Genomic DNA, 15,159 nt, shown 5'->3' on the forward strand with positions numbered 1-15,159 from the left:
TGATCTGCTTTGTAAAACTTTTATTCTACAATCCTGGTAGTATCGATTTCTGACCACAAAATCTTACTTGGACACTCGGTCACTGTTGCAAATGAGTTGGATTTGGGTCCGGTCCCTCCTGGACCTTTCCTGACCGCTGCTACACTGACCTCGTACTTAGTGCATTGATCTAGACCCCTTAATACAACATATGTCATTGAGGCTGGTACTTTTGGTCCTTCAATCCAGTTTTCATTAGGAATCCTGTAGTAGATGGTGTAGTTTACAGGTGGGTCTCCAATATCACTCTGCTCATTCCAAGCTATCCACTCAATGGTAAGAGAGGTGAATGTTGATGCATTCAGTGTTGGAGCAGCTTCTATTACAGGCAAAACTATGAAAGATATATCACAAAAAATAAGGAAAGGAATCAAACAAAATACTAATCTCATGAACTTCATATTCTACGATGTGCATTATCTTGTATGTAATTACAAATGCAAATTGGCATAAATGATAGGCCTATACACGAGGCTGCAAACTGGATTTTGTGGCTTTTACTGAAACATGACTTAAACAAAGCCTGCTGCATTTCTGATGTCCAAAATAAATCATAAAACATTAACCAGTTACAGAATCACCAGCATCGCTAGCTCATATAAAAAGTTTGAGATAGAAACCTACTCAAAACTGAATTTCTATTCTTATGCAAAATTTATGTGTGGTCATCAGGCCCATAAATGAGTTCACAAAGGGTTATGCATAATTTCATGAAAGTTACATTAATAATTTCACCATTTGAGGAAAATTCAGCAGCAACTTAATTTGAAGCGATATTGTGAAGATTTTTATTCGCATGAAAACAGCAGTGGTACAAAACCTTCAATCAGCATTATATGGAACCACTTATATAAAATGTGTAAATAGATCATCATCTGTCTACGAAACAAACAACTTTAAATAATTCAGACCTATTCGAATCTGATCCACTAACTATTTCATCTATGAATGCTTCCTCGCAACAAAACAAATATGTGTATGACAGGAACAAAAATAAATGTCACATTAACAGGTCCTTTTTGCCAGAAATTTAACAATGCTAGCAAATCTAATAACACGCGGGAGTATATGACACATTTATTCATAGAAGGGTGTCCATTAATTATCATCAAATTTTGAAGACCTCCTATCTGTATGAACACCTATACAATGCCTGATATACAAAATAAATAAAATACAATCACTATTATGATACACACCCCAAATCCTGGGCTTTAAATTCTAAATGTACATCTCTTGGTATCACCAAAGCAGAAAACACCATTGTAGAGCCCTGTCACAGATGCATTGTGGGGTAGCTTGGTGGATATGTCACTTCTGATTGTCTAGAGCATGTCTATATGTATGTATACATGCCATGCAATGTGATCAGTGTGGGCATTTTGTTCGTTGCTATATTTTCGTCGGTTTGAATTTAGTCTCAAAAGAGTTTACACTTCCTCAAACTGAATAATTTGAGGACATTAAAACCACTGGTTGCCACTGCAATATGCACTTCGCATGATTGTAAGTATAAGTAAAGAATAGAACATTTGACAGACTCAAGAAGGTCTGTAACTGCCTAAGAAATCCCTGGTTTAATTGATGAAAAATGTACAAGACTGGAGCTAAATGCCATATCTCTCACAATTTGGGGGAGGTGTGGGTGCACGAAATGCAACCATCACAAAACAGTAAAATTTTCTCAAAACGGAAATAGAGGACCTTTGGCTTCATTGGCTAAACCAATACAGAAAAGCAACGACTTCCATATCGTCCTCCTTGTCTACTAAGCTATTCGCAACCAAGCCCCCTCAAACTCACAAAAGCTACAAGGAATCCCCTTCGATCCTCATCACCACAAGACTCTTTGCTAAAAAAAAAAAAAAAAAAAAAAAAGTCTGGAATGATCTTCCCGCACATCAAATGTTCTTCTGTTTATTTTCAAACAGAAGTTCAAATTAATGCTAGTTAAAGGACAAGTTCACCTTCATAAATATAAGGATTGAGAGAATGTAGCAATATTAGTAGAACACATCATTGAAAGTTTGAGGAAAATCAGACAATCCGTTAAAATATTATGAATTTTTGAAGTTTTTGTGCAGTCACCGCTGGATGAGAAGACTACTGCAGCGTATGATGTCACATGAGTACAACAATGTAAGGAAAATATAAAGAGAATTTCACAAAATTTCATCTTTTGAAAAAAAGTTTGAAAAAAAAGTACACATTCCCTTGACTCCTTAATGACATATCTTATGGGTAATATTATTCCCCCTGCCTTTAGAAAGAGGCAAGTCAAGTGCTCTTTTATCATGCGAAAAAAAGTGAAACTATACTGAATTTTCTTTACATTTTTATGCCTCCGCCACGAAGTGGTGCCGGAGGCATTATGTTTTCGGGTTGTCCGTCCGCCCTTCCGTCCGTCCGTAATGAATTTTGTGGACAGGGTAACTATCAAAACCTTTTGAGGTATCCAAATGAAACTTGGCATGTATGTGTATTAGGGGTGAAATTGTTCCTATCAACTTTTGGGTGCACTTGCTCAAGGTCAAAGGTCAAAAGGTCAAGGTCAAATGCATAAAATTTCACTATTTCCACCATATCTATGCAATGCCTGAAGATATTTTCTTGAAACTTGGTATATACATGTATTACCCAATTAAGATTCTCTTGTGAAAGTTTGGGTCATGAGGTCAAAAGTCAAAAGGTCAAGTAAAAATATCAAAACTTCACCTTTTATCTCTGCACCTTGGAAATTGTTCAAGGTATCTTCATGGAACATAGTATATATACATGTACTGACTGGCAGTGATTATCTAGAGAATTTAGGGTTAATGGGGTCAAAGGTCAGGGGTCAAAGGTCAAGGGCAACACTTCAAAATTTTATTATTTCCGTCATGTTTATGCAATGCCAGCAGGATTATTTTTTTTTTAACACTTGGTGTATGCATGTATAACCTAATAGAGATTCTCTGGAAAGTTTTTTTTTTCTTTTGTTTTTGCCTCAAAGGTCAAAAGGTCAAAGATAAAGTGAAAGTGCTGAACTAAGTTTTTCCTCCATATGTCGGAAGTGGCTCAAGTTATCTTGAAATGTACTACATATTTATGCATGTTCTGCCTGACAGTGATTATTTTATGAATTTTAGGGTCAAAGGCCAGACGAAAATGGTAACAATTTACTATTCAGTACAGAAATTGCACTTTTTCTCTATACCTTGAAAATTACTCAATGCATAAACGTATGAATGGGTCAAGTCAAGTTAAAGTCCTTAAATCCCAAATACATGCTCTCCTATTCATCCAATTAAACCCACACCGTAGGTCAAGGAAGGTGAACATTCATCACATTTGTGACAAACTTGTCATTTTAATATTTTGCCAATTTTGTGAAAATGTAATCACACATTGTCCACATGTACTATCTACACCTATTAGGAGAATCATGCATTATGGCGGAGGCATATCAGTCGCCATAGCGACATTTCTAGTCTTTATACTGTTGTACGCATATGACATCACAAGCTGTAGTAGTCTCCTCATCCAGCAGCTCCAACACAAAAATTTTAAAAATTCATAACTTTTGCATCGATTGTCTAATTTTCCTCAAACTTTCACTGATGTGTTCTACTAATATTGCTGCATTCTCTCAATCCTTATGTTTATGAAGGTGAACTTGTCCTTTAATTAGTATAACTTGCCTGATTATAAGAATCAGTTAATCTGTTATTTTACATTATCATCTTTCAATGCGTGGCGGATCAATTTGAAGTGTACGCTTGCTTTTAAAGTACCTCTGGTTCCAGCATTCATGTTCCCATAAAATTGTTACACTAGTACATGTAGGCCTTCATACTTTGAACTCGTTATGAACTTGATTGTATAGATTATGTATGTTCGTATACTTGTGTATTTATATGCTATTTTCTCACTCAGTTCTTATCTTTTTTCTTTTTTCTTTGTCTTTTCTTTTAATTCTTCTACCCTTTGTACCTTCCTGTTTTAGCTTTCATATAGTTTTGTCATCAGTACTTTGTGTCTTATCTTCATTGCGAAACGAATAAGTTACATTGGTATTTTTCTTTTTCCTGGGACCCGTGGTAACAAGGTTGTGGGTCCTTCATATTTCCCATGCTATAGAGAACGACTGTCTTTTATGTACAGATGCTGACATACTTTCTAGTCATTACCCACTTTGTATCATATTTTGTATCTTGTTTGTTTGTTTGCTTGTTTTTGCTTTTTGATTTGTTTCGTTTTGTGTGTGTGTCTTTTTTTTTTTACATAGTTTATGTATAGATGTCAAGTGAAACTTAAAAAAAAAAAACGTGCTGGAACTTCTTCTGTATCTCGACGTCTATGCGCTCCCATGCTCCTGCTATGTGACTGCTGCACGGACCTCACGCCAAGACAGAGTACGGAGAACGCTCTTTTGCAGTTAACATAACGCACATCCAACCATACTAGTATTCATAATAATATATTTCAGAACATTTGTCTTACCGTAAGTCACTGCATCAACAGAGAGGTTAGCTCGGTTTCCATATATAGCGCATTCATATCGTCCGGAAGTCATCTGATCCACTATGAAGACTATCGAACGCTTTATTCCAGATGCATCCAAAGAACTCTGATTTTGACTGATGCCGGAATCATCACGCACACCATCGCCGAGCCTGTAGAAGCTGACATCTGTTGCATTAGGTGGTGGGTCTCCTTCAACAACACAGGTGAAGGATGAAGGCTGGTTCGGATTCACTTTGACATTCATGAAGACATTAGTAATTCCTAAAAGGGAAGAAAATAACAGGTGCTACATTCACATGACTAAAACTCGCAGTCCCTTCTTGCAATAATGTTTTAAATAGTTTTCTTCATACCCTGGTGTCACTATGTTATATTTCAAAATTCATTTAAGAACATTTTTATACAGTCACTAAGACCCCGTTTACAGTGCGAGGCTCGGCCGCGGCTCGGCCGCGGCCGAGTCCAGCCCCGCTTCAGTGTAAACGCGCAAAAGGCCAAATGCGAGGCCAAAATTGGCCTCGCATTTGGCCTCGCTCTGGAGGTGGTCTCGGCCGCGGCCGAGCCGCGGCCGAGCCTGGCCTTTTCTTGGTGTAAACGCAAACTGGGCCAAATGCGCGGCCAATTGCGCGGCCAGTTTTAGTCTGGCTTCCAAACCCTCTGCCTGTATCTTTCGCTGTTCAGGATATTAACCCCCTCAATGTCGAAAACTAGTATAGTTTAAGATGGTTTTGTCCTGCAAAGGATTTTTTCCTTCGGCAAAGGCCTTTGCCCGAACGGCGACTTCGTCGCCACGGAATTCATTTGGCAAAGGGTCTGAAAACCAGACAATACCAAATTGCGTTAGTTTACAAGCAGAGCGCCACTACGACCAAATAATGAAAGGTTTGAATCGAAAGCGCGGCCGAGCCCAGCACTGTAAACGGACAAAATTGCGAGGCTCGGCCGCGCAATTGAGGCCGGGCTGTAAACGGGGTCTATTTCAAAGTTTCTCAATTACTTCCCATTGCAAAAATATGAACAAATTTTAGCTGAGCGGACCACCATGGACCTAATTGAACGGGTTTTCTCCTTTCCACAACGTTCAAATTAGAATTTAGCATGATGACCAAGTTGAAATTCTTTGACTACACTTTTACATCAATAAAAGTCCAATGTTTTATTTTGTGATGGCTACTGATGAACTGGCGCAAAAACGATCATAATAAAAACTCCCATTGCAATTCTATCACTATTTGTAATGCTGATGATAATGATAATAATAATGACGTAATTATCAAACATAGTAATAGTTCTCATAACAGCAATGATAATGAGATAATGATTATGTTCTTATTTAATGCTCCACGGCACTCTGTTGCATCATGCAAAGAAATGACAATGGATCCACCAACGTCAGTTTGATTTATTGATAACAAACTTAGAACAGTGAAAGATAGACCCCGTTTACAGTGCGAGGCTCGGCCGCGGCTCGGCCGCGGCCGAGCCCAGCCCCGCTTCAGTGTAAACGCGCAAAAGGCCAAATGCGAGGCCAAAATTGGCCTCGCATTTGGCCTCGCTCTGGAGGTGGTCTCGGCCGCGGCCGAGCCGCGGCCGAGCCCGGCCTCTTCTTGGTGTAAACGCAAACTGGGCCAAATGCGCGGCCAATTGCGCGGCCAATTTTAGTCTGGCTTCCAAACCCTCTGCCTGTATCTTTAGCTATTCACGATATTAACCCCCTCAACGTGGAAAACTAGTATAGTTTAAGATGGTTTTGTCCTGCAAAGGATTTTTTCGTTCGGCAAAGGCCTTTGCCCGAACGGCGACTTCGTCGCCACGGAATTCATTTGGCAAAGGGTCTGAAAACCAGACAATACCAAATTACGTTTGTTTACAAGCAGAGCGCCACTACGACAAAATATTGAAAGGTTTGAATGAAAAGCGCGGCCGAGCCCAGCAGTGCAAACGGACAAAATTGCGAGGCTCGGCCGCGCAATTGAGGCCGGACTCGGCCACGGCCGAGCCGCGGCCGAGCCCGGCCCCGCACTGTAAACGGGGTCAAAGAAACTTGCACTATCCGCCAATACAACAAGGATGATGACTATATCAAATTTTGGTATAGATCAAATAGGTACTTGTGTCACATTATGTATTGACGATATTCCAGATATCTTTGCCTTTATACAAAATGCATTGATTTCTATATTTTTCAAGAAGGAGCCGATGGGAAACATAACTGTCATTATTAACTTACAGAAGCCAGAAGTAAGAATGTCATCAATTTGCTCAGTTTAATGATAACAATAACGGACATTTATATTTTTTACGCAGCTACTATAATGTTAGACTCTACTGCGCATTAAAAAGTACTAATCATAACCTGCATAATTCAAACAAACATAACATTGTTCAAAGGATCAATTTTTAACCTTGTTTTAAACTCATTAACTGTGGCTGCTTGCCTTACAAACAGAGGGAGATAATTCCGTTATTTCGGTGCAGCATACAAGAATGCCCTGTCACCAACAGTAGAGTTTAATTTCCCTGATGGATATTTCAATAGCGTTTGATCCCATGAACTTCGGAGATGGTGAATAATGTTTGAAATTATTATTTTTACTCTACAAATGACTGTATGTACACTGGTACTGAACCATGAATACCTCTATATAAATTATATAGGCCTACAATCAACAAAGTTTTCAATATGACTCTCGGATTTACAGGCAACCAATGTAACTCACATAATAATGGACTACAATGAGGAAAACTGCAAAATAATCTAGCACATCCCACGCATTTTGCACCCTTTGTAGTATACCTATTGATTGTTTAACCACAGGATATGATGCAGTTTGCTGTATTACAGAAAAACGTACCGCTTCTGCACAGGTATATAATGTTTATGAATGTCTCTTGTCGTGCGTTCAGTAAAAGCCACGGGAAAAAATATCAGAAAGCCATGAAACCGCATTATGTAATCACCTCGGCAGTTCACTCCATCATAGATGTTGAAGAAAGGAGCACACTGCCGATTTGAACACTCTCCTGTTATCTTGTCACATGATACATCGTTTAAACAGTGGCATTTATATGTGCAGTTAGTTCCATAGTAACCATCATCACAGATATCTGGGACTGATGAAAGAATGGACAAAATGGAACACAAACATATTATTAAATCTATCTGACAAATATCACAACCATCCTGGCTCTAAATACACACTTGTTGACAGTTACTTTGGAAGACACTAGTGATTATGGACTCATTGTAAGTTCAGATCTTTCCTGTTCTGAAGCTATACCACCTTATATTATTTACTCTGTCTTCAAGGTGAACAAACTTTGTAATACAGTAGCCTCCACTTTATAAGGAGCTTGTGTTTAAACTTGCCATGAATTGCAGAATTTTTCCCCCATTTTTAATGAGATGGTTGTTTAGTTTATTCAATTGGTTCTCCCAGCACTATAGTGCAAATCACACATGACATATAGTTACAGCAAACTGAGCAATAACTTGTTTTTGGACTCTAGTTTGTTTGTCGAAACTTCCATCATTAAATCCATTCCAAAATTTTATCAGTTTCATAAGAAAGTGAAAGAAATTCCCCTAGAACAGTGCAAATATGATCAAAATCAGATAAGAAATATGGAAGTTCTGACATTCTGAAATTTCAAAATTTTTCGGAAAATACGTTGTGAATAGTCAAATCACAAGATGATCAGCAATCTTGCCTAAAAAATGATAATAATACTCAAAATAATATAGAACAAATGTTCACTCTGATATATTTTAGTATGGAAATATGCTTTTGCCGGTATTAGCTATAAATAAAAATAACAGTTTTCGGAATTTCATATAACATACATGAAAAATTATAAGGGCATGACATCATCAACTCCCCTCATTGGAATACTCATAAGGACTGATCAAGAAATAGTTTCCGAAAAAATGTGAAAGTTCAAAATGTTAAATCCTCCATAAGTTTGAAACCGATTTTTGTCAAATTTTGGAACGTTCTGTAGGGATATTTTTCTCTTTCTTTTGGAGTGTTTTTGTTTGTTGTTTTTTTTTTTTTGATTACCTCTTTAACACTAGGTGGTAGATTCTAATAAGACTACAAATGAAAGGTGGAGGAACTTTCAGTACTCACTCTGACAATTGTCACCAGACCAGCCTGTCTCACAGTCAGAAGATTTGTTACAGACTCCAGAATATCTGTTACAAAGACCTGACTGACAGTGACATGTTTGACTGCATCCAGCTCCATAGGTTCCGTTGGTACAATCTTTATTAGTGATTGACAGAAAAGATGTTAAAACAAAAATTTTGAAACAATACTTATTTAGAGAAATGAATGATTCATCAGAAAAAAAAAAACTTAATCAATTAGAGGGCGCTGCTCTTGTGGAACTACGAATATTTACTTCTCGCCTTTTTTGCCAACCTTTATTATCTTATTTTTCATCTTCGGAGACTGATTTCAACTTCTCATCTGCGTCAGTATGATTAATGTATAGTGGTGAATATGTTTAACAAATTTTTGAACGTCGTGTCGGTCTGTTTGGTATTACTTCTGGTTGTTTTATCTCCCGCTCAATCCTACAATCCAATTACATATGACCAACGTGTACTACATGGACTCGCTGGAGCCGTGGCGTCGCGTGCCACCCCCATAGATTTGTCGACATTGGTACCAACGAGAAATGACTCCTAAACGAAGCCACTGGATCAGCGTAGAAACAGACACCGTGGTAGGTCTGAGTTCCGAGAGAAGTCCGAGAGACGGCAGTAAAATTTGTTTCACCAAAACCTCGCTATCAAATCATAGTCTATCGTGAGTTGGGAGGGGGGCTGAGACTGGGAAGTTTATGTTCTAATTATAAAACCAATTGAAGCGATTTTTATTGTGTTTGTATACGATATTTTTCTTCCAATTTGCTTGTTTGTTTGTTTGTTTCTTTGTTTGTTTTTTGCATGTACAGGTATTTATTCATGATGTACTATTTCGTATTCTCGACGTTTTTAACAACCATTCATGTATGTAAAAAAAAAACGCACTGAATTTCCTGAAAAATTTTTGTTGGACGATTAAAATGAATTGCATTGCCTTGAAGTGTACAATTGCCTTGAATTGAATTCAGGTATTTATTTATGATGTAATATTTCGTATTCTCGACGTCTGTGACAACCATTCATGTATGTAAAAAACCCGCACTGAATTTCCTGAAAAATTTTTGTTGGACAATTAAAATGAATTGCATTGCCTTGAAGTGCACAATTGCCTTGAATTGAATATGAAGCTGTTATAATGAGCTGTTAGCGCTCAATTCAACATATGCATTTCATCATAAGATATGTCACATCAAGCAGTTGGTTTCAGGTATACCCTATAATATCTCATTCTTAGTCCTTGCTATTCATTAATCATATTACCTTCCATCATAAAATATTTTACAGTAAACAAGTAGCATAAGTTGTATCAGGTACTTAGCGTATAAATGTACAGTGGGGAGACCAATACTAATAAATACAGGCTTGCTATATGATTGAAGCCTTAATAGACTCACAGGAGAATGGTTCCTACCTGTATCACAGTTGATTCCTTGTGTTCCTGTATCACAAGAACACCCGAATGGATCAGGAAGGCAAAACTGATGAGGACTACTGGCACTGGCGTGCTCCGATTCGTTACATCTGAACTCACAGTTTGGTCCAAATCGATTACCACCTTCGGTTCTGCAGACTACGAAGAAATCAGTAACACACCAATATAGTTTACAGCTATTTGCAACCCTTTTCCAAAGTTCATGATTCAGTAAATATTGAGTTGTAATAGGGCCTATGTATGTATGTATGCATTCACCTAAGTGTGGTAAAGTCATCAAATGTGTCTGCAAAGATGTATACTTCAGAATCAGCCGTTAGTATGCCCGACGTGCCCGAAGGGCGCATCACATCAGATTGCAGATCATGTTGTAAAACACCTATTTCACCCCGTGAGCTGATGAATTTGCAAATGAATGGCAAACGAGCTTTGTATCCATACACCTTCAAAATTACTTTTGCAATCCCAAGAGTAATTATTCCAGCTGGTTTCAGCTCTCTATATGAATAGGAATGCATAACAGGAATATATGATAGGAATAATATTCATAAATAGGAATCCCTAGATGTCAACACTTGCCAGCAAGCGATTTAGGAATTGTCAGTGCACTATAATGCACCGTGATTAGAAGGGCATACTCTTCTTTACTTGAGTTTTCTCCTGCTATCAAATGCTGCTAACAGCAGAAGTTCTTCTTTGTGCAGTACTTCCGTACTGCGTATTTTGTTCTTGCGTGCATTTCTGTTTATATGGGGGGTTGTGTGTGTGTGTGTATGTGTGTGTGTGTGTGTGTGTGTGGTTTTTCGTGACCACCCGTGTGTATTATGTTTTGGTCACCATATTTTCCTGGTACACACGGCCAAATGAATAGTGTTATGTTACTTTGAGTTTGTATTTCGTTTGTATTTTAAAACAAGTAGGACCTTCTGTTAATATCATGTTTTGTATTATCAGCATTATATATATATATATATATCAATTATAAAAGGATCCAATGGTACATAATTATAGTTCAACTTAGCATAAACACGTTTTATTGACATAATTGTTGTTATTTGTTTTCTTTCTAAGCGATCCTAGAAGCGTTGCTTTTAGTGAAGCACTAGCAAGCCTAAGTCCAAAATCTGATCGTACATTCCTGGTTCGATTACATTGCAAATGCATTCTTATTACAGACCGTGTTTGTCAAATTTGGGCCCAGACCTCACAGAAACTGTGAAGGTAAACCTCTTTAGCAAGTAAAATGTGCAATTTTGTGATACCTCATCATTTATTGTAACCAGAAAAATAATTTACAAGCCAACTATTCTATTTGTAACCTACGCTTTAGGTTGTTAGTTGAGAAGCATTTTAAAGGGAAATCTGCATTTGAATAGACATAGGAGGGTATTGTCCAACTAAAAGAACATTTATAGTTACAAAACTCTTTGCCACTTAAGTTTAACATGTTTTTGTGAGAAACTATGTCAGTCAAAATTATAATTTCAAATGAGACATAGTAAAGATGCCATCAACTCATTTTCTCTCATTATAATTCTACATTCTAAACTCGTTATTCATTTGTAAAGCCCTTCATTTCCTTCTAATTGTTGTCATTGGTGTATTATAACTCTAAATATGTTTTATGTGATGCATGAAATCTTTTCAATTATAATAATCACTTCAAAAAGAAAATTCAGTGAAAATTAAGCTTTGTGCAAGCAAATAACCAGTGTCATTGTTCGTCACTTACATAAAAATCACTGCTAGGTGTAAGCTTAATTCCTTACGATTTCATTAGTAAATCTCCTTTGTCCAGTTAGAATGCCAGTAATGACTCGTTTCTTTATCCGATTATATCATTAAAAAGGTCATTTGGCCATAGAATTTGCTTCAACCTAGACACACAATTTATGCATTCAACGTAAAGATATCATCAGCAATGTCCATTTACGTCTAAGTCCAGACTAAGGTCATATCTTCCGTACAGTGTATGTATTTTATCTTAAATAGGTGTAAACCATAGACTTACTATCTAAACAATTTGGTCCCCTGAAATTGTTTGGACATACACATCTGCCAGTATAGTCATCACAAAGTCCACCATTGTAGCATTTGTCACAGATTCTGACGCAGTTAGGGGGGCCCCATTTACCAGCTGGACAGTCTAGATAGAAGAGAGAGAGAGAGAAAGAAAAAAGAATCATGCATGTCGCATCAACATATAACTTTGTTCTATAGAATTACATAAGAATATCCTTACTGCAGTATACGACGTCATAAGTATAAGTGTCACGAAATGCTATGAATTCATTATCATTTTTCGACTGTTCATCGTTAAAACATTCCAAAATTAAATGGGTGGATTTCCCTATCCTGGTGTATCTTTGTTCGCGTAGTCTTTTTTCTAGTGTTTTTGTTGTTGTAGTCGATGTTAGAAAAGTAGTCAGATAAATTCGGTCCGTCCATTGTGTCACACCATAATGTGAAACTCGGCTTCCCCTTTGGCTAACGAGATGAAGATATATTTCATTTTACTGGAATTTGATGCATGTAGGGATTGTCAATGTTCATTGAGATGAAACTGATCATGGAATCGGAGATGATTATTGTTATAACGTAATTCAACATGGTTAAATTACAAGCCTCAAGTGGCCTGCAAGGCAAAAGAACTCACAAGCAAACATAATATTATGCCAGAGTCTGAAAATGTTTGAAATGTTATTGGTTTCGGTCTATAATGGGGTAACAAAACACGAGCAATTATACTAGGTGTTACAAAAAACATTTCCCACTTTTGATCCTTAATAGTTCAAAAACTGTATATCAGATAACACTTTGACATTGATATGAGCAACAGCTGAATAGTGTACAATTTTGTTGGGGACAATTTTACAATGACAGCATAATTCAGTTTCATTGAACTAAAAATTAATTTTTCAGTTAGATTTCAGATTTTGCTCTTTTTTCAACCCTCTGTACAAAACTTTAACTTTGCACAAAAGTCAATTGGTGTGTATGGGAGTGTGTAGTTGATGCCCAGACAATGGTCCTGAACAATGGCCAGGATTGGAATGTTCATGATTTATTCATGAGGAATTCCACTCTTTTTATGTTCTGAAATGCGGTGCATGCAAGCACATGGAAACATGTGTTTACTTTCTTCATGTGCATACATTTCACCTTGTGCCATGAATTCAGACTAGCAGTGCCCAGGGCAATCCATCATGAATAATCAATAAAGCATTAATGTGCCTGCAATTGGAGCTGAGCTCTGAACAGGTGGTATGCATGTCCATTGTTCAGGGTCATTGTAAGTACACACTCACGTATACATCATAAGTTCCTGTGTAAAGTTCAGGGGCCCGTTGCATAAAAGTTACCATTATGGTAACTTTGCCATCCAATGGTAACTTCCATGGAATTCTTGATTTTGATTGGCTGTTGAGTATTGTTGCCATGGTAGTTACCATTGGATGGCAAAGTTACCATAATGGTAACTTTTATGCAACGGGCCCCAGGTTTTGTACAGAGGGTCAAAATTTGACCAAAATCTGGGACCTAACTTTGAAATTAATCATGGATTTCATGAAACTGATATAGGTTATCATATTCAAATCACCTCCAACTAAATTGTACACTATTCAGCTATTACTCATATCAATGACAGTTTTATCTTATATATATTGTTTTCGAACTATTAAGTATCAAGAGTGGGAAATGTTTTTTGTAACACCTAGTACATGGACGACAAACGTATGGATATAGACTGATTGGCAACATAACAAACAAGTACCTGTACATTTTTGATAGAAGGGTGTGGATTATTTGTAATTTCGTCTGAAGTTAACATTGTATTTCGTTATTCAAGTATTCATCACTGCAATCACACAGAACAAGGCTCAAACTGGAGACTTTTCGATTTGCCATTTTACAGATTACATTTAGAAGTCAGTTTCCATTCCAATGCGTTTGTCAGCATGTGTAAAGAAATTTATATACAGAGTATACTCATAGTGCAAATGGATTTTTTTTTCTCTTCTTCAGATATGCATGAAACTGGAGATGAAGGTACTGTAATCGATGTGCGTAAATCTGCATTTTGACCATACCATATCTATGATCTTGTAATCAAACAGTGACCCCAGGTTAAGTTCCGACACAAGCAGACAGATTAAGAAACATTGAAAATCTAAAGGCCCTGTCACACCTTTCCGGGTAAGCTACGCGGGCTTGTTGCGAGTAGGGATTTTACAGTTCGCAGGAGAATTTTCTGCGGGCGAACAAGGATGTTGGCGAGTTCCGTACTTGCGTCTTACTGCTAGAGGCGACTACGGGTGAGATACGTGCTAGGTACTGTCATGTGCGGGTCATCTGCGAGGACCTCCGGGTAGTAAAAATTGTTCTTTGCAAGTCGCACGCAAGGCTTGCCCAGAAAGGTGTGACACGGCCTTAACAGTTCATATCTATTTTTATTGTGATATTTCTTTTATATGTACATCAAAACCTATCCTGACTTCAATGACTAACCTCGAACAATCAATCTGTACAAGGCTCCTCTTCCTTGACTTCGCATGCCACTGTAGTAAATCTCATAGATGCCTTCATCCTCAGCCACGATTGGATTAGAAAACGCAAACGTGGTGTTTGCCTGTCCTGTCACGGGGTCTCCTCCATCCTTTCTCCACACAGGGTTTCCAAGAGAGTTATTACTGGTAGCTCTCATTTCAATCATCACTCCTGTGTCACCTACATTCACTGTACGGGTGAATTTCCCATCCACAGGCTCAAAGCAGGCTAATGCACAGACATTGTGAAGAATGCATCAATATATTATGAAAATATCTATTACACAATACACGTATAGATCTAGGTATATACTCTTTCTACCCTATGCCGCTAGTCCTCCAGTTAATCTTAGGATCACTATGAAGACATACATTTTTGACATGATTATATTTAGGTTTTCCCGCCAGATTTCGCCACAGTTGCACTCGATTTAAAGATACTGTACAGTATACTGGTTGAGGTGAGGATTCAGGTTGTAACG

General features: G+C 37.6%; 1 protein-coding gene across 1 annotated transcript in view; it reads right to left on the reverse strand.

Annotated features, from left to right (window-relative positions):
* Positions 1 to 14,844, reverse strand: part of LOC140244301 (receptor-type tyrosine-protein phosphatase mu-like) — a 47,323-nt gene extending 32,479 nt beyond the window's left edge. Inside the window, exons 1-7 of the mRNA XM_072323977.1 lie at positions 14,640 to 14,844; positions 12,142 to 12,276; positions 10,110 to 10,268; positions 8,676 to 8,810; positions 7,507 to 7,659; positions 4,684 to 4,806; positions 68 to 373 (exon numbers count right to left, since the gene is read on the reverse strand). Of these exons, the coding sequence (XP_072180078.1) occupies positions 68 to 373; positions 4,684 to 4,806; positions 7,507 to 7,659; positions 8,676 to 8,810; positions 10,110 to 10,268; positions 12,142 to 12,276; positions 14,640 to 14,844 (1,216 nt within the window). The remainder of the gene's footprint in view (positions 1 to 67; positions 374 to 4,683; positions 4,807 to 7,506; positions 7,660 to 8,675; positions 8,811 to 10,109; positions 10,269 to 12,141; positions 12,277 to 14,639) is intronic.
* Between the last annotated feature and the right edge of the window lie 315 nt (positions 14,845 to 15,159).

Source organism: Diadema setosum, chromosome 1, assembly GCF_964275005.1.
Source record: "Diadema setosum chromosome 1, eeDiaSeto1, whole genome shotgun sequence".
NCBI lineage: Eukaryota > Metazoa > Echinodermata > Echinoidea > Diadematoida > Diadematidae > Diadema > Diadema setosum.